At 39.6% G+C, this 20730-nt stretch overlaps 2 protein-coding genes across 51 annotated transcripts in view; both read left to right on the forward strand.

The window, feature by feature from the left end:
• LOC114645182 (NACHT, LRR and PYD domains-containing protein 3-like) overlaps window positions 1-20730 on the forward strand; it is a 913740-nt gene that overhangs the window by 239539 nt on the left and 653471 nt on the right. The gene's annotated exons all lie outside the window — the stretch shown is intronic.
• LOC114643392 (zinc finger protein 271-like) overlaps window positions 1-20730 on the forward strand; it is a 76731-nt gene that overhangs the window by 11365 nt on the left and 44636 nt on the right. The window contains exons 3-4 of the mRNA XM_051921676.1: window positions 16031-17209; window positions 18549-18686. Of these exons, the coding sequence (XP_051777636.1) occupies window positions 16031-17209; window positions 18549-18686 (1317 nt within the window). The remainder of the gene's footprint in view (window positions 1-16030; window positions 17210-18548; window positions 18687-20730) is intronic.

The raw sequence follows: 20730 nt of genomic DNA on the forward strand, positions 1-20730 counted from the left end.
TAGCAATGTGTTTACACAGATTACTGTAGAAACGAAACACGCTTGAAATGCGTGTATTCCAAGTAATGATCTATTATTTCCATTCTAAAACTCCAGCAGTTCAGTCACTCCCAGATAATCAAACAAGCTGGGAAAACTTAGTGAACGTTCTGCGACGGTGGGGGATGGAATAGCTGGCTACTTGCCGCTCGTCTTAATCGGCACATTTAGAAGACAAAAGAGAGGTGAGAACGGTTTTAAGGTGGGCCGGATCTACGAGTTTTTCCGTAGACTGGTAATTCTAGTGTTAAAGGGAACTAAATTACAGTCTGTACATCATAGTCATCATTTTTCTAGTGTGATGTTTGTCACTTCAACACACCTTATAAGAACAGCTCTGTGAAATGAATCATTGCTTGCAAGTCGTCATTTAGCTGATTTGATTGCATTTTACTACTTGATCAAGGGTGTCGTCATTTCCCAGTTTCTCTGAAATATTATGTATGCATTGGTCAGTGCTGCTCTAAATATAAGTTTGTTCCGCTGTGAAGTTTTCTTTTGTAAATCTCGACCATTTGAATGGGCATATACACATTTTCAGTCTCATTTTGTGTATACTCAAGCTTTATAAATGATGGCTCAGGACCTTCATTAGTCTATCTATAGAGAGATCTCACTCCAGGCAGCCTGGCTCCAAACGCAACAGGAAGCTTCAGCATTCACAGGCCCAAAATAGATTATTGGTAGTGCTGGGCAGTATACCGGTTCATACCGAAAACCGTTTTTTTTTTTTTTGTTATGATATGGATTTTTCTTATACCGCAACACCGGTTTAAATTGCCTAAACAACATTCAGAACGTGGCGCAGCGGGAAACTGTTCAAGTGGGGACCTTTTTCACTGCTACACTGCTAAACACATGCCACAGAGGTGTTGCGTGGGCGCTCTTTTTCACTGCTACACCGCTAAACAAGCATATAATGAAGTACAGTACATGCGTTAGTGGAGGTGTTGTGCAGTGAAAATGGACAGAGAACATTCTTAAACTGAAGCTGTAGCAGATGATAAAGTTGAACATGATGACACAGAAGAACTTTTGCTGGAAAAAGGAGTCACGTCTGTTGTCTGGAGATACTTTGGATTTAAAAGGTCGGATGTGGACCATTATGTGCAAATGTGTGAATACTGTTTCTATACTACTGTATAATACTGCAAGTAGTGCTGGGCGGTATAACAGTTCATACCAAAAACAGTTTATTTTTTTTATGATAAGGATTTTTCTTATACTGCAACACCGGTTTAAATTGCCTAAACGACATTCGGAACGTGGCGCAGCGGGAAACTGTTCAAGTGGGGACCTTTTTCACTGCTAAACCGCTAAACACAGATTTGTTGCACAGGTGCTCTTTTTTTCACTGCTACTCTACTAAATAGGTAGTGGTAGTGTAGGTATTGCGCGGTGAAAATGGACAGAGAACATTCCAAAACTGAAGCTGACGATAAAGAACTTTTGCCGAAAAAAAGGAATCGCGTCCATTTCCCGGAGATACTTTGGTTTTAAAAGGTCGGATGTGGACCATTATTTTCAAATGTGTAAATACTGTTTCTATACTACTGGATAATACTGTAAGCCAAGTTGTACTTGTTTTATTTGTTTTCAGTACAGTGTAATTTACCTGGGTACTGTATAATAGTGTGATGACATGTTGACTTTATTCTCGACATTTGTTATTAAAGTAGAACATCGTAAACTAAACTTCATCCTAAAATGAATATTTAATTTACTAGATTTTCTCAAACCCCGTCATAAGTTATATAGCACATTAAATGCTTTGTGTTAAATGTTCCCTAAGCTTCTTAAACTGACTTCCTCTTGCACTAAGAGGAGGCGCCGGCAGCGATCGCCACACAGAATACATTCACTTCATGATATTCCTGCTCTCTGAACATTTAGAATGCTAAGATAAATACTTGATATAATTTTCATGGTGAGATGCATTAAAGCATGCATTAATCATGTGGGGGCACGGCGGCATGGAGGTTGCATTGCTGCCTTACAGCAAGGGTGTCTTGAATGTATCCTGCCTTGCATTTGCATGTTTTCCTGGTGGGTTTACTCGGCGCTTCAGTTTCCTTTCAAAGTCATGTAGGATGTGGGGTTTTGTTATGCTATATTGACCCTGCTAGTGTGTGTTTTGCTCGTATTCACCCTGCGATGTACTGGCGACTCGTTCAGGGATGGGCACAAACCTGAATGGATGGCATAATTAAACATGTATAATGAAGATATTTTTAAAGTTCTGAACACTCCGTGGGCTAAGTTTATAACTAGTTTTAATTTCACAAAGACGTTTATCGTGTGGTGATTGGTTATGTGGAGAAAGAAAAAGGAAGGATAGGAACTGGGGTTTTGGTACGTCAGATAGAGACAGCACGCGTGCAATAAAGCAAGCCCGCTCAGAAGAACATCCATTGAATTCTGTGTTCGTGTCTCCGACCACCAGATCACAAACCCAACATTTATACAATATTTAAGTTAAACCTGTGCGATATCCATTCATACATCCAGTTTTTTGGAGCCTCGTCACACCTGCCATAAAGTTCTCTACACTGAACATACACCTGGGGACCCCTTACTGCGAGGGAGCAGCACTACCGCCTCACTACCGTGCATGTGTAATACCTGCTTTAATGCATTTCATCATGAAAATGATATCAAGTATTTATCTTAGCATTCTAAATTTTCAGAAAGCAAGAATATAATGAAGTGAATGGATTCTGTGCGGTGATCGCTTTCTCATCTTAGTGCGGAGGAAGTCAGTTTAAGAAGCGTAGTGATTAACAACTGGGTCGGGGAACACTTAACACAAAGCATTTAATGTGCTGCATTAACTTATGACAGGGTTTGACAAAATCTAGTAAATTAAACATTGATTTTAGGAAGAAGTTTAGTTTATGACATTCTACTTTAATTATGAAGTAAACTATGAGAATAAAGTGGAAATGTCGACTTTATTCTCGACATATAGTTCGTTTTTTCTTCCCTGTGTCCGTATTTTTTTTTTCTTCACCATGGCCCTAATATGATTCCGTAGGGCTATACCACAAATAGCATTATAAATGCAAGTTGCAGTCCGTATTAATGCAGTTTGCCTAAATGATGGTTTAGTTGGTATAGATGTCATCACCAAGTTGCACTTGTTTTATTTTATTTTAATTTGGTGAATACTGTGTAATGCACCTGGGCTTGAAGTAATAGTGCAACTGTCAGTAATAATACTATTATTTATTTTATTGTTGTTATTTATTAGTTTAAATATTATGCAGTTTAATGATGATATAGTTGTTTAAAAAGTCACTTTTAACGTGTCAGTGGACAGAGATTGTTAACTTTAACAGAAAGTGTAGTTGGTTTACAAAAAATATTTACTATTTATTCCTTTTCTAAGACATGTTCGGTGCAATACAACTTTTGAAAAGGACTTCTGGATATTTTACCAAGTCTAAATGCCTCTTTGGGTGGTTGAAAATATGTTGTCAAAATTTATACAGTGGAACCTCTAGATACGAGTTTAATTTGTTCCAGCACTGAGCTTGTATAGCGAATTTCTCGTATCTAGAACAAACTTCCCCATTGAAAATAATGGAAATCCAGTTAATCCGTTCCGCACCCCAAATATATTAACATAAAAATCAATTTTCCTAACAAATAACACTGATAAATTATATATACTGTAGTCTACCTTTAATAAATAACACTGGTAAATAATATAACTGATTATTAAAAGAATCAAAACAGGTGTCCAAAGTGCAGTAGAGCATTCAATAAATCTTTAAATAAATAATCCTTAAAACAGTTGTGAAGTGGAGGTTTAAAATACACAAGAATAACAATCCTTTAACACGAGGTTAAAACGTCAAAAGGATGCAGTCTTTAAAAAACAGACGACAATCCCCGGTGCTTCTTCTCTGTTAGCGTCTCACCTGCGGGCTCTGCAACAGGCGAGACACTCTTAATGCAGCTGACCTTCTCTACACCACCCTGCTTCAGCTGTTTGGCTCGCCTGTTCAGCTCACTGTTCAGTTACACGCGAGCCAGTGAGCCTGCCTGCCTGCTTTTTTTTTTTTTTTTTTTTTTTCCCCCTCGCTCTCTCTCGCTCTCTCTCTCTCTCTCTTTTATTTTACTTTTTCTCCCCCTTAACCGGCTCGCGCTTCTCTATATATGCGGGGAGGACATGGCAGCTGCAGCCCATCAGCCACAGGAACAATCATGGATGTGGGCAGTTTCCCACCTGTGCACTTAAGTGAGAAACGCAGACACTGCAGATCGCGGCTCGCAACTGCTACCACGCCCCCTCGCTAAGCCGCGAGCTATACCCACAGCCTGGCTCGTGGCTCGTTACGCGAGCCAATGCTCGCATTTAGATCTGAATTTTTCGCTCATACTTTCCTCGTATTTTGAATTTCACATATACAGAGGTGATCGTATCTCGAGGTTCCACTGTAGTTTAAGTTTTTGCAAAATTTGTTCAATAAAAAGGTTCTATATTTTGACTGCAACTGTCATGCAACATGATTCCTTCTCTTCATTAGTGCCACCCCCTTGAAAACTATCACTTTATGGGGCCATGCAAACCTGTATTAATACTTCTGTGCACATTAAAGTGTTTTTTTTGTACAATGTACAATTCTCTTGACAGTGGAATAGGTTATTCTTAGCCAGTAATTGCAGTGGAAAATGTGGTTAACATCCACTTATGCATGGGGAAAAAAATACCGTTGAATACCGTGAAACCGGGATAATTTTGAAAAATACCATGATATAGAATTTTGGTCATACTGCCCACCCCTAACTGCAAGCCAAGTTGTATTTTTTTTCAGTACTGTGTAATGTACTTGGGTACTGTGTAATAGTGTGATGACATGTTGACTTTATTCTCGACATTTCTATTTTAATCTCGATGCTTTATGACGAGAATAAAGTTGTCATTTTTACTTTATTCTCACCATTTGTCGAGATTAAAATTGACATGTTGACTTTATTCTTGTAATTTGTTATTAAAGTAGAACATCGTAAACTAAACTTCATCTTAAAATGAATGTTTAATTTATCAGATTTTCTCAAACCCCATCATAAGTTATGCAGCACATAAAATGCTTTGTGTTGTGTTCCCGGAGCCATGTTAATCGCTACGTGCTTCTTAAACTGACTTCCTCTTGCACTAATAGAAGGCACAGACAGCACGCAGAATACATTAATTTCGTGATATTCCTGCTCTCTGAACATTTAGAATGCTAAGATACATACTTGATACAATTTTCATGATGAAATGCATTAAAGCATGTATTAATCATGTTGGGGGCACGGTGGCATGGAGGTTGCACTGCTGCCTCACAGCAATGGGGTCCGGGGTGTTCCCTGCCTTGAATTTGCATGTTTTCCTGGTGGGTTTACTCGGCGTGCTTCAGTTTCCTTTCAAAGTCGTGTAGGACGTGGGGTTTTGTTCTGCTATATTAACCCTGCTAGTGTATGTATTGCTCGCATTCACCCTGCAATGTGCTGTTGCCACGTTCAGGATTTCCTCTTGCCTTGCACACAATGCTTGCTGGGATGGGCGCAACCCTGAATTGACGGCATAATTAAACATGTATAACAAAGATATATATTTTTTTAAGTTCAGAACACTCCATGGTGTAAGTTTCTAACTAGTTTTAATTTCACAAGGACGCTAATCATGTGGCAATTGGTTATGTGGAGAAAGAAAAAGGAAGGATAGGAACTGGGGGTTTAATATGTCAGACAGAGATAGCACGCATGCAATAAAGAAAGCCAGCTCAGAAGAACATCCATTGAATTCTGTGTTTGTGTCTTCGGCCACCAGATCACAAACCCAACATTTACAGAATATTTCGGTTAAACCTGTGCGATACCCTTTCATATATCCAGCTTTTTGGAGCCTCGTCACACCTGCAATAAAGTTCTCTACACTGAACATACACCTGGGGACCCCTTACTGCGAGGGAGCAGCACTACCGCCTCACTACCATGTGCATGTTTACTACCTGTTTTGATGCATTTCTTCATGAAAAATTATCTTGGCATTCTACATTTTCAGAGAGCAGGAATATCATGAAGTGAATGGATTCTGTGTGGCAATCACTGCCTCTTAGTGCAGAGGAAGTCAGTTTAAGAAGAGTGTAGCGCTTAACAACTGGGTCGGGGAACACTTAACAAAGCATTTAATGTGCTACATAACTTATGATGGAGTTTGAGAAAATCTAGTAAATTAAACATTGATTTTAGGATGAAGTTTAGTTTATGACATTCTACTTTAATGACAAAATAAACTACGAGAATAAAGTGGAAATGTCAACTTTAATCTCAACATATAGTTTTTTTTTTTTTTCTTCACTGTGTTCGTATTTTTTTTTCTGTGGCCCTAATACACTTCCGTAGGGCTATACCACAAATATTATTATAAATGAAAGTTGCAGTTTTATTATTTATGTATGTAGCTTTAGCTTGAAGCAAGGCCCATATTAATGCAGTTTGCCTTAATGATGGTTCAGTTGGTAAAGATGTCGTCACCAAGTTGCACTTGTTTTATTTTATTTTATTTGGTGAATACTGTGCAAGTCTTGGAAGTAATAGTATTATTATTGCACTATTATTTATGTTATTATTTATTAGTTTATATATTATTCAGTTTAATGATGGTAAAGTTGTTTAAAAAGGCACTTTAACATGTCAGTGGACAGAGATTAACATTAACAAAGTGTAGTTGATTTACAAAAAATATTTACTATTTATTCCTTTTCTAAGACATTGTTCAGTGCAATACAACTTTTGACAAGCACCTCTGAATATTTTACTAAGTCTAAATTCCTCTATGGATGGTTGAAAATATGTTGTCAAAATTTTAGTTTAAGTTGTTTGCAAATATTGTTCAATAAAAAGGTTCTATATTTTGACTGTGACTGTCATGCAATGTGATTCCTTCTCTTCATTAGTGCCACCCCCTTGAAAACTATCCCTTTATGGGGCCATGCAAACCTGTATTAATACTTGTCTGCACATTGAAATATATTTTTGTACAATGTACAATTCTCATGACAGTGGAATAGGTTATTCTTAGCTAGTAATTGCAGTGGAAAATGTGGTTAACATCCATTCATGCATGGGGGGGAAAAAATACCGTCCAATACCTTGAAAGCGATATAATTTAGAAAAATACCGTGGTATAGAATTTTGGTCATACCGCCCAGCACTACATTATAGTACAAACGTCAACGTTAACACGTAACACTAACTTTACTCGCTAAAACTTGCCTCTCAAGAGACGGCGGCATCACAGCTCCAGGATGCTTGCGTTTCAGATGCTCGTGCATCGCGGTGGTGCTGCCATGAAAAGAAAGCTTCGCTTTGCATAATCTTTGTTCAACTTTTTTTTGTTTTTCGGTAAAGTGCTCCCACACTTTAGAAAGTTTCTTTCGCAATTTTTTTTCCACCTCCTTCCCCCTCCTCTATTCAACTCGCCATTGCAACCACGTTTATATTCCTCTACATTCTTCTTCTCCTCAGGCTTTCTTCTTCGTTGGTAGGACTGTGTGCAGTCTTGACAAACAATAACAAATGATACTGCCCCCAGACGTTCATATAGTGCATTGCAGTTACAAAAACCAATGTGGTTCTTTGTGACTGGAGCCTCTATTGAAGGTTCTGTTTATGACGCGTCGACAATAAAATAATCCGCGTCATTGATATTTTGTAGTTGATGTCGTCAATTACGTCGACTAATCGTTGCAGCCCTAGTTATGTATTGATTGCCATGAGTATCAAGTTGTTTTAGTAAAGATTTACTCCAAAAACTGCAGCGGCATCCATTCCATTGAACCACTTTCAGGTGCTCGCTTATCAAAAGGTAAAGTAAATGCAATGACTAAAGAGAAACAAAAAATAAAGCTATGGAAAATTATATCCATGATAATTTAAAACAAAGCAATAACAATTGCTTTTGCTCCAACTCCATCTTTGTTTACTTACGGCCATTTTATTGCCATTGTGTCTGTAGTGTCCATAGTGGTCTTACCCAGCATTGTTTGTGGTATGTGATTATTACAACATCATATTGGTGAAGGTTGGCTCATGAATTTGAAATTGTCTAATTTCTCATTTCAAAAATTATTTCCTCTGTTGTCAGTTTGACTCACTGTTCTGACTCAGGCTTGTCTTTTCCGTATCACCTGATCATTTTGTTCTCAGTTAGTATCTCTGATGATATAGTATGTATGCTGTAGTGTACTCATTTTTATCTATGCAGTATAGAGTCTGAACTGACTATGTTCAAGAACTCTGTAGTAAAGGCCACTGTAAGGAACTCTGGACAGGAGTTTGTTGATGTCGGTCATGATGACAGTCCTGGCAATCTTTGGAGGATAGCAGACAGTGTGGTGGAGTCGTTAAGGCTTTAGACTCCAAACCCTGAGGTTGTTGGTTCAAATCCCACTACTGACTCCCTGTGTATCCATGAACAAGTCACTGGACCTGCCTGTGCTCTAGTTGGAAAACCAAACGAAATGCAGCCAATTGTTTCATAAATGTTTTAAGTCACCTTGGATTAAGGCGTCCACGAAATAAGTAAAAGTAAATGGATACTAGAAGTGAGGGAAACTATCATCAAGAAAAAGAATGAGGCCTTTCATACAATTATAGCAGGAACATCTCCTGGTGTGACTGAAATTAATCAAAAGCTGGCCAACACCTCTCCTTGATTAATGACAACCATGAATGACAAATTAAACTACATGTCATTTCCATACATGAACTCGCACAATAAATTTAATACGCAATAAACACTGAAATTTCAATTTTGTTAGCATAAATAAATCATGGTAGTGCATGTCTATTAGATAGATAGATAGATACTTTATTAATCCCAAGGGGAAATTCACATACTCCAGCAGCAGCATACTGATAAAGAACAATATTAAATTAAAGAGTGATAACAATGCAGGTATACAGACAGACAATATCTTTGAATAATGTTAACGTTTACCCCCCCCACCAGGGTGGAATTGAAGAGTCGCATAGTGTGAGGGAGGAATGATCTCCTCATTCTGTCAGTGGAGCAGGACAGTGACAGCAGTCTGTCGCTGAAGCTGCTCCTCTGTCTGGAGACAGTGGATGCAGTGGATTCTCCATGATTGACAGGAGCCTGCTCAGCGCCCGTCGCTCTGCCACGGATATCAAAGTGTCCAGCCCCATGCCTACAATAGAGCCTGCCTTCCTCACCAGTTTGTCCAGGTGTGAGTCATCCTTCTTTATGCTGCCTCCCCGGCACACCACCTCGTAGAAGAGGGCGCCCTCCACAACCGTCTGATAGAACATCTGCAGCATCTTATTACAGATGTTGAAGGATGCCAGCCTTCTAAGGAAGTACAGTCGGCTCTGTCCTCTATTACACAGAGCATCAGTATTGGCAGCCCAGTCCAATTTATTATCCAGCTGCACTCCCAGATATTTATAGGTCTGCACCCTCTGCACACAGTCACCTCTGATAATCATGGAGTCCAGGATGGGCCTGGTCCTCCTAAAATCCACCACCAGCTTCTTGGTTTTGCTGGTGTTCAGGTGTAGGTGGTTTGAGTCACACCATTTAACATAGTCCTTGATTAGGTTCCTATACTTTTCCTCATGCCCACTCCTGATGCAGCCCACGATAGCAGTGTCGTCAGTGAACGTTTGCACGTGGCAGGACTCCGAGTTGTATTGGAAGTCTGATGTATATAGGCTGAACAGGACCGGAGAAAGTACAGTCCCCTGCGGCACTCCTGTGTTGCTGACCACAATGTCAGACCTGCAGTTCACAAGACGCACATACTGAGGTCTGTCTGTAAGATAGTCCACGATCCATGCCACCAGGTATGAATCTACTCCCATCTCTGTCAGCTTGTCCCTAAGGAGCAGAGGTTGGATGGTGCTGAAGGTGCTAGAGAAGTCCAGAAACATAATTGTTACTGCACCACTGCCTCTGTCCAAGTGGGAGAGGGATCCGTGTAACATATAGATGATGGCGTCTTTAACGTTTGCATACAGTAGGTCAATAGTCCTATTTCCCCGGGTGTTACAATCCACATACTGGGAGAAAGCAGGTAATGTTTTGTCCAGCGTCACATGGTTAAAATCTCCAGCGATTAGCACAAGCGCTTTGGGGTGTTGTGTTTGTAGTTTAGCAACTGCAGAATGGATGATGTCACCCACTATCTCCACGTCCGCCCGAGGAGGGATGTAAACAATAACAACAATGACGTGTCCAAACTCTCTGGGCAAGTAATAGGGACACAGACTTATGGCCAACAGTTCGATGTCCCTGCAGCAAGAGAAGATTTTAACGTTTACATGTCCAGAGTTGCACCACCTTGTATTGACATAGAGAGTGAGTCCACCTCCTTTCTGCTTCCCACGGGTATTTGCGTCTCTGTCCGCTCTAACTGCTAAACCCGGGTAGCTCCACGTTAGCATCTGGGATGTTAGTTGTTAGCCACTTTTCACAAAAACACAACAAACTGCATTCTGTGTAGGTCCTGACATTTTTCACCAGCGCAACCAGTTCGTCGATCTTATTTGGTAGCGAGTTCACATTTCCCAGGATCACAGAAGGCACCAAAGGTTTGTAGCGCCACTTTCTCGCTAGAAGCTTCTCTAATTCCAGGATTTCTCATCTTAAATTTTTTCTCCTACTTCACTGGTGCTCCTCTGAGTCAGTGTATTAATATTTCACTTTCTTCATTCTTCCGTTTTGATTTAGTGATTTAAATAATCTATTTTTGTATAAATTTTGTAGTTGAGGGGCCACTTGATGCTCAGTAGAGTGATGACTGTGTTGTAAGAATACTCCATGTCTGTACCCTGCCATTACTGTTTTTTTAAATTAACCTCAAAATGTCTCATCAGAGCCTCAACATACCCTTTTTTACTTGTCCGTGTGACATATCAATTGTTTAAATCGGAAGACACACCCTGGATCTTCTGATTCAAGGCCAGTGAAGAAAGCCCAGAGGAGTCTGATTGAGGCTCCCATGGTATCAGATAACTCTGGAGCAGTTTCCGCTGTTAACTGTTTTTACGGCTATTTTTTTTTTTTTTTTTTTTTCTTTTCTCCCAGGACTGAATATTTTTCCAAAAACTAACTTTTTTTAAAAAAGAACACAAAGCAATAGTTTAACATATCAAATCAACAAAAAATATTTACTTTTGACAAATGTTACAGCCTTGCATGTTGTATGAGACTGCATACTCTATGATTTCACATACATATCACATACATTTTACACAGCAAAGTCTGATCTCGCTCAAAGCAGCCAATTTCAGTCATTGCCACATTGCACTGCTTACAATACGTGTTGCACTGGTGCCTGCTTTTCAATTGTCTGTTGCTGCACTTTCTCACATATATTGTTAATGTGTACTGTAGAGAAACCAGTCACCCATTTGACATCGTGCCATGCCACTGCAACCAAGTTTTCTGCCTGCATGAAAACCGTATTGTCACCTCTTTTCATCTTCAGCCTGTGTGGCTTCAACTGTGAAGGCCTGTGTCTCCTGTTCACCCTCACTATTCCACAAGCTCCAATTCCCCTGCTGTGTAGCTCCATGAACAATTCTGGGCATGTATAAAAATTGTCCATGTGCACAACATGACCCAAATGTTCATAGCCCTGAAGCAGCTCCAGCACAACCTGACTTGTCAAGGGACAGTTCTCTCTTTGAAAGGAATGCTTTCCTGTATATGTGATTACTTTCAGTGTTTGCTTCTGCCAGTACAAAATCCTTTATGCCATACTTTGTGGGCTTATCTGGCATATATTGGCAGAAAAAAAGGCATCCTTTTTATTTTATCAGATTCATGCACAGACAAATCACGACCAGGCTGATGAAATTGTTTCTATGTTGGTTCCACAATGTCAAGCAAGGGCTGAACTTGGGGTTATAGCCTGGCTCTCCCCTTGGGAGTTGCTTCTGGTTATCACAGAAGTGAATAAAACATTGCAGCAGCGTGTACCTATCATCACGCGGCATTACCTGTGCAAAGCCACCAGGGGACAAAACACATTTGGACCAATGCTCCCTGAAGTTATATCACCAGTCTAGTCCCATCTCTATTTGTAATGCCACAAAGCCCTTCATCTCATCTTTTGTTGTGGGTTTCCACTTTGAAAAAGGAGAATGCGGTGCAAGCGATTCAAAAAATTGCTCTGCCTACCTGTTTGTCTCGTCTGACAGTAGCTGAAAAGCAGCTTCAGAATAGAACAGCCTGAACTAGACCAGCGGCTGGTAATCTGTCATGTCCAACAGCAAGCCATGCTGTCTTGTGAAGTCCGATCGCCAGTTTGGCTCACACTGATCAATGTCTGGGTATTCCTTCCACACGAGCCTTGCCATTGTGAATTTCCCACTGGGATTAATAAAGTATCCATCTATCCATCCATCTATCCATCCATCCATCCATCCATCCATTGGCTGCACAAATGCGCTCAGCTGGGGCGGCATCGGCTGGTGTCCAATCAGCTGATGTCAGTTCCTCACTCTCTTGCTCGATCTCCTGATCACTGTCAACAAAATTAGATTCTGAAAAATCTGAGTCCGACTCGGCGATAATGCGCAATACATTGTCTGCTGAGTATTTTAATTTCTGCACTCGCTTCACTCCCTCGTGAGATGCCATCTTGCCTTTGTTTACATTTGTTTACATTTCGTAACTCACGCACACACAAGGATTAGATGCAGAGTACATGAGTCTAAAATTCGTCCAAGCAGAGATGGAATGCCTGTGACGTAACAAAGAGTTTTGTCGCTATTAACAGCTGATTGTCGCCCTCTACCCCTGGATGTCGACTTTTGTTGACATGTCCCCTCAACCCCTCCTGCAGACAAAGTCGACATCCGCCCTAAAAGAGTTAATCAACCGAAAGCCTTTATATCGGAGCAAAATGCTGTGTGACCATGAACACATCAGAAGAGAGAAGTTTTGTCTGACCTTCATGCTGATATTGTCAAAATCGGAAATGAACAGCAAAAACTCTTGTTAGTTTTTATTCAGGTCTGTACTCAAGTGGAACACCAGGACTCTGAGATACGTTCCTATGCTGAGGATTTTATGGAAAAGAAGATGGGAGAAGGAGAGACATTAGAATTATTGGAGTTCCAGATGATTTTAAGAATGGGGATATGTTCAGCTTTGTGAAAAACAAAGGCTTTTTGGTTTCTGACCATCCCAACTTTGAGGCCTGAAATAGTTCGGGCACATAGAATATAAACGAGGGAAAGTGACAGTGCACGTCTACGTCCAATTATCATCAAGCTGCATTGCTATTCTGACTGAGTTACTATTCTGAAAGAGGAACTCAACAATTCAGATGTAACTTATGAAGGATGGAAGATCTATGTTTGCTGCCAATGACTCAGTCCACACCACACAAGACCACGTCTCTGGTGAACACAAAGGCTCCACAAATTGGTCTTTCTGCTTTCCTGATTTATCTGGCCAAGCCTCAAATGTCCTTCCCAGGAGGGCAGTGGCTGTTCACTGACCCTCAACAGGCACTCACTGTCCTTGACTCCTTTATGTCACTGGTGTTTGGCCACTTTGACTGTTTTATGTATGATATTCCAGTATTCCTTAGAAATATTCCTGAATATTGATTCATATTTGCTCATTCTTCATTTTTTTTTGTGTGTGTACATACACATGTGATTAGAGAGTCATTACAGGTTATGCTTTTCATGCTCCACATACTCTCGACCCACAATTGTTTAATATTTGCTTGCATGTCATATTTATCTTCAGATGCGTGTTTTCATATTTTCACCTCATTGACTCTGGTATTGTGAATGTTGAGGTGAGGATGGGATTGTTTACTGAGCTCTCTCCATGTTTGCCCACTCATAATCATAACCTGTTGATTTTTTCCTGTGTTTTTATTTGAGAGACCTCGGTTTAGTTTTTTGCATATACGGTTTAGGGGTGGGATTCTGGAACTACAGTCTACATTATACATGATTGCTAGCGGGGCTACTGGGTTAACTCTTGCAGCACCTTGTAACGTATTTCATTTACAGTTCTCCTTTACTGCTGTTCTTTGTTTTCCTCTCTCCTGTCGAATCTGTGTCTTCTCTTCTACTTGCAAGCATTTAAATGTTGCTGATTTTATTATCTTTGAGCTAGGCTGATAGAGCCTGTTTTCAAGATTCGTTTCTTTTGGTTTAAGACATTCATCGAGCTGCCTCCACGTGTTAGTTAGTTTGGGCTGAGTTCACTATGCTGTACCGCTGAAGGTTCTTGATTCTGGAGGAGTTTCAGAGGCAGGTTTTATTTTGTGTTGATGGAGATTGGTTAAAGAGAGATCAGCTGTGTTGTAGTCTATGTCCTACCTCCATAGAATAACACGTTCTATTCATCCTTTCCTTTCTTTTTCTGAATTCCAAATACCCATCGTTATGGGTGCAAATGCATTTATTAACTCCCTGCTCAATGAATCACCTTCCCTGCTTAATTAGCTTTTTCCTCCCTTTTCACAGGCGCTTTCCAGATTTATTATGAATCTAAACTCGATTGATGTTTTTGTTTTCTTGTCCTCGTTGTCTGACCACCGGTGCATTACGTTTGAGCTATTTCTCCCCTCGTCAGCATTTTCATGCGGATTTCATTTAACAAACCTCTGCTAAACTTGAGGAATTTATAAATCTAAACAAAGACTCTGTTTAAGATCCACCTTGTGTTTGACTGGCTATTAAAGAGCATATTCAAGGCCTGACCATTGCTAATGCCTCCAAATATTCTCAGTCAGCATACAGTAATATTGACAATCTTGAGAAGCATCTGAATAATCTTTTAAATACAGCCGTGTTTTTCTTATCCAGTCCACAAGCTCAATATACCGTTAATCAGAGAGAAGGTAAATGACCGTCTTGTGCAGAGTTGAGAATTCATTTCATGTGCACTCGTTACTGTCTCTCTGGTGCTAAACTGAGCAAGATGTGAGCTCTTAGACTGCACAGATGAGATTTGTTAGCTTCCATGTCTCAGGTCGTGCAAAAATATAGTGATAGTACAGATATATAGATAATATCACTAACTACTGCTTGGAAATTAAAAAGGTTTATTTTATTTTTTTCTTAAACTGTCCCCTCTTCTGAACTCCCGTCTTCAGATTGATTGATTGTGTTTTTTAATTTTATTAATTTACCAAAAATCTCACAAAATGATGCTGCTTTTCTGGAAGCCCCTGTTTTAGCTGAAGAAATTAAATCAAATAAATGCATTTTTAAATCTGGTTGCAACAAAAAAGCCCCTGCCCCAGGTGAAGACAGAAGTATATTTTGCATTTCAGCCACAAGTGTCCAGTTTGCTGTTTCAAGTCAGGTGTCATGAGGGTCTCTGGGATTTTTCAGTGACCTGCGTGTTTTATTCCTTTAAATTTTACTCTGTTATCATTGTATATTAAAATGTTTTTGCTTTACTATCCTCTGCCTCTTTTTAAAATCAAATTAGAAAAAAATATTATGGAGTCGGTGGCTTTGGACTAATTGTTTACAAATATTAAGACACATTCTGTTTAATAAAAGTTTATTTCACTTATTTGACATGACACTCTCCAATGTAATGATGGGTGATGATTATTACTTTCTACCTGCAATAATAAACAGTATATAATGTTTTAATTTTTTAAGAATATGATGCCGTTCTGTAATGAATTTAAAAAAAAATCAACAATAGTCTTGTTGATTGTGCCTGTCACATGTGATGTATTTATTTTACTATTTTAACTTCTTGGCTCCTATAATTGTGCTCATGTGATGAGTAGTTGAAATACAAATGAAAAAATTAACAAGTTGAGTCTTTATTCACTTGCTACTTAAGTCGTATGATTGCTTATGCTTATCAAAGTTTGTTCATAAATTAAACCAGTATTTATTTAGTGTTGAAAAATAATGTCAGTATGAAAGTGGTGGGTTTAAAACTAATTTTTTTTATCATTTAAACTTTATACAGGAATCAAACTTCACTGCTGTTCTGAATGTGGCAAACAGTTTTCAATAAAATGTAATCTTCAAAGGCATCAAAGACTTCACACAGGAGAGAAGCCTTATTGCTGCTCTGAGTGTGGCAAAAAGTTTTCACAGAAAAGCAATCTTCAGAGCCACCAAAAACTTCACACAGGACAGAAGCCATATTGCTGTTCTGAATGTGGTAAAAAGTTTACACAGAGAAGCAGTCTTCAGAGCCACCAAAAACTTCACACAGGACAGAAGCCATATTGCTGCTCTGAGTGTGGCAAAAAGTTTTCACAGAGATGCAATCTTCAGAACCACAAAATAATTCACACAGGACAGAAGCCATATTGCTGCTCGGAGTGTGGCAAAAAGTTTTCACGGAGAAGCCAACTTCAGAGCCACAAAATAATTCACACAGGGGAGAAGCCATATTGCTGTTCTGAGTGTGGCACAAAGTTTTCACAGAGAAGCAATCTTCAGTGCCACCAAAGAATTCACACAGGGGAGAAGCCATATCGCTGCTCTGAATGTGGAAAACAATTCTCTTATAGTAATTCTTTTCAGAAACACATTAAAATTCACTCCGGAGAGAAACCGTATTGCTGTTCTGAATGTGGCAAACAGTTTTCATGGAAAAGCAATCTTCAAAGCCACAAAATAATTCACACAGGACAGAAGCCATATGACTGTTCTGAATGTGGTGAAAAGTTTTCACAGAGAAGGGATCTTCAGAGCCATCAAGTAATTCACACAGGACAGAAGCCGTATTTCTGCTCTGAATGTGGCAAACAGTTTTCATGGAAAAGCAATCTTCAAAGGCACCAAAGACTTCACACAGGAGAGAAGCCATATGACTGTTCTGAATGTGGTAAAAAGTTTTCACAGAGAAGGGATCTTCAGAGCCATCAAATAATTCACACTGGACAAAACCCGTATTGCTGCTCTGCATGTGGCAAACAGTTTTCACGGAGAAGCAGTCTTCAAAGGCACCAAAGACTTCACACAGGAGAGAAGCTATATGACTGTTCTGAATGTGGTAAAAAGTTTTTGGAGAGAAGGGATCTTCAGAGCCACCAAAGAATTCACACAGGACAGAAGCCATATTGCTGTTCTGACTGTGGCAAAATGTTTTCACAGAGTCGCAGTCTTCAGAACCATCAAATAGTTCACACGAGAGAGAAAAAATGATAGAAACTCCCCACCTTGCTCACAGATGAAGACAGTACAATGCTAAGCAGCAGAACAAAGAATTCAAAATCTTTGACAACAAAAAAAATTATAATTGGGGAAACTACAAGTAAAGTGGTAAATACACTGCCCCCCTCCCAACAGCCTCGAGTGGAAGCAGAACTTACTCATGCATGGCTTATGAGGGGCGAACTAAGACCAAAGTGCTTCAGATCAAAAATACAAATAAAAAACTATCATTTTCACTTCTGCCCCAAAGAGCTAGAAACAGTCACACATCTTGTTGCTGGGTGCGAGGTACTGATTGCTGAAGGATTATGCGCTGCACAACACCACAAAGTGGCCAGGCTCATTTGCTGGAAACTTGGCAAGAAGTACAATTTACCAGCACCAGAAAGACACTGGGACCACAACTCAGACAGCACAATAGAAAATGAGGAGGTACAGGTCAGCTGTGGCACAGCAATACTGACTGACTGAAAAATAGAGGCCAGAAAACCAGATGTAAGAAATCCTGGATAACAGTAACTACTCTATCCTAAGAATGGATAGGCAAGAAAGAAACAAAATACCAAGAAATGCAGTCTGAGATATGACAAATGAAATGTGGACCGAAAAAATAAAACTGAAGAAGTGCCTGTTCTGCGATGAACAGGACTGATGAAGAACGACGTTTAGGCCCATCTTAACAAATTACAATACCTCCTTATGACCTGCAAAAAGAAACCTTATTAGGATCAATGCAGGCAAATGTGGCAAACTTAAGAGAGTGAGAAGTTAAGCATTTCAATGAGACTGTCCTGACTAAAGAGTGAAGCTCACTTCCGATTTGATGGTGAGCACACCAAGAAAATTTGGAAGAATTAAACCTGAGAGAATCTGAATTGCTGTTCTGAATGTGGCAAACAAATTTGGCACAGAAATACTCTTCTGATGCACATTAAAATTCACAAAGGAGAAGGGTGTTCTGAATGTGGCAAACAGTTTTCATGGAGAAACAACCTTTTGGATACAACAGCAAAATTTATTTATATAGCACATTTTCATAAAAACAATGTAGCTCAAACTGCTTTACAAGATGAAATAAGGAAATTAATATAAAACATAAACAAGATTAGGCAATAATATTCAGTATGTAACAAAGAAAAAGGTAATGTTGAATGGCCAAGTGGACAGAAAAAAACAAAAAAAAAAAAGAACTCCAGTTAGGCTGAAGAGAAAAAAATCTGCAGGGGATCCAAGGCCAAAACACTGCTGGGCTGCCACTGGGCATTCTAGGTAACATTGTACCTAAATCAGTCCTCATGGTTTACATGCTTCACTTGAAGATTTTGATGATGAGGGTCATGTGGACATCTGGGACACCCGCCATTCAATCCATAAACATGAGGCAGTGTGGTATGTTGATCAGGAGATGATGGAGCACATCGTCACCATAGAAGAAATGGAGGAGACAACAGAAAATAGTACAGATTAGTATTGAACTGCACATCCCACAGGAAAATGATAATCCAGTGTCCATGTAGACTAATAGGGATACAACTGAAATGTAGCTATGAAAATCCATTTTAAAATAATGGGTTTTTATCATTATTTTTAATGTTCTGCAGTATTAGCCTGGTGAATTTCTATTAGTAAAGTATTTTTAATTTTAGGCGTGTAATAGCAAAAGGCCACTTTGCCAATTCTTTTCAGATTGGATCTTGAAGTTGTAACGGCCGACCCCTTACCCAGCCGGCAGCTACACCTCCAAGACCTGTGGCCTGGATAATTTACTGAGATTGAATCTAACTATCAAGCTGTACCTCTAACAAATTAAACTTTTCCCCACAATTGACAGTGTAAATAAGCACAAAAGAAAATCATATGTAAAATTAAAATGATTAATTGTATTAAATGAAATAAGAAATATGCAAAGTAAATAAATAGAAAAAATATATATAAATATCCCTCCACCTCAGCAACAATGTGACACCACCATATATAAATACAACAAACCCTCCCTTACCCCTGTAACATATAACAAATAACAACAATTTCAGCTGTGTACACAAGTCCATTAATTGTATAAGGGGCAAATGTAATTGGAAAAATTAACACAAGCTACAATGAAACCGAATCCAGTATCTGGTTGCAGATCCTGTAATTTCTAATTCATAAACCTCACTAAACGTGTAGATTCATACAAGGTGGCATGGATCGTGGACTATCTTAAAGACAGACCTCAGTATGTGCGTCTTGGGAACTGTAGGTCTGACATTGTGGTCAGCAACACAGGAGCGCCACAAGGGACTGTACTTTCTCCGGTCCTGTTCAGCCTATATACATCGGACTTCCAATACAACTCGGAGTCCTGCCACGTGCAAAAGTTCGCTGATGCAGCCCACGATAGCAGTGTCATCAGGAGTGGGCAGGAGGAGGAGTATAGGGACCTAATCAAGGACTTTGTTAAATGGTGTGACTCAAACCACCTACACCTGAACACCAGCAAAACCAAGGAGCTGGTGGTGGACTTTAGGAGGCCCAGACCCCTCATAGACCCCGTGATCATCAGAGGTGACTGTGTGCAGATGGTGCAGACCTATAAATACCTGGGAATGCAGCTGGATGATAAATTAGACTGGACTGCCAATACTGATGCTCTGTGTAAGAAAGGACAGAGCCGACTATACTTCCTTAGAAGGCTGGCGTCCTTCAACATCTGCAATAGATTGCTGCAGATGTTCTATCAGACGGTTGTGGCAAGCGCCCTCTTCTACGCGGTGGTGTGCTGAGGAGGCAGCATTAAGAAGAAAGACGCCACACGCCTGGACAAACTGGTGAGGAAGGCAGGCTCTATTGTTGGCATGGAGCTGGACAGTTTGACATCTGTGGCAGAGCGACGGGCACTCAGCAGGCTCCTATCAATTATGGAAAATCCACTGCATCCACTGAACAGGATCATCTCCAGACAGAGGAGCAGTTTCAGCGACAGACTGCTGTCACTGTCCTGCTCTACTGACAGACTGAGAAGATCGTTCCTCCCCCAAACTATGTGACTCTTCAATTCCACCCGGGGGGGTAAACGTTAACATTATATAAAGTTATTGTCTGTTTTTACCTGCATTATTATCAATCTTTAATATTGTTTTTTGTATCAGTAAGGTGCTGCTGGAGTATGTGAATTTCCCCTTGGGATTAATAAAGTATCTATCTATCTATCTATCTATCTATCTATCTATCTATCTATCTATCTATCTATCTATCTATCTATCTATCTATCTATCTATCTATCTATCTATCTATTCTATCTATCTATCTATCTATCTATCTATCTATCTATCTATCTATCTATCTATCTATCTATCTATCTATCTATCTATCTATCTATCTATCTATCTATCTATCTATCTATCTATCTATCTATCTATCTATCTATCTCTATCTAATTCAGCTGTTGTTTGTTCTGTGATTTTATTTTGTTTTTTTTATTCCAAGTCGAGGCACTGACTTTATTCTTAGGATTATGGC

Source organism: Erpetoichthys calabaricus (assembly GCF_900747795.2).
Source record: "Erpetoichthys calabaricus chromosome 1 unlocalized genomic scaffold, fErpCal1.3 SUPER_1_unloc_22, whole genome shotgun sequence".
Classification (NCBI taxonomy): domain Eukaryota; kingdom Metazoa; phylum Chordata; class Cladistia; order Polypteriformes; family Polypteridae; genus Erpetoichthys; species Erpetoichthys calabaricus.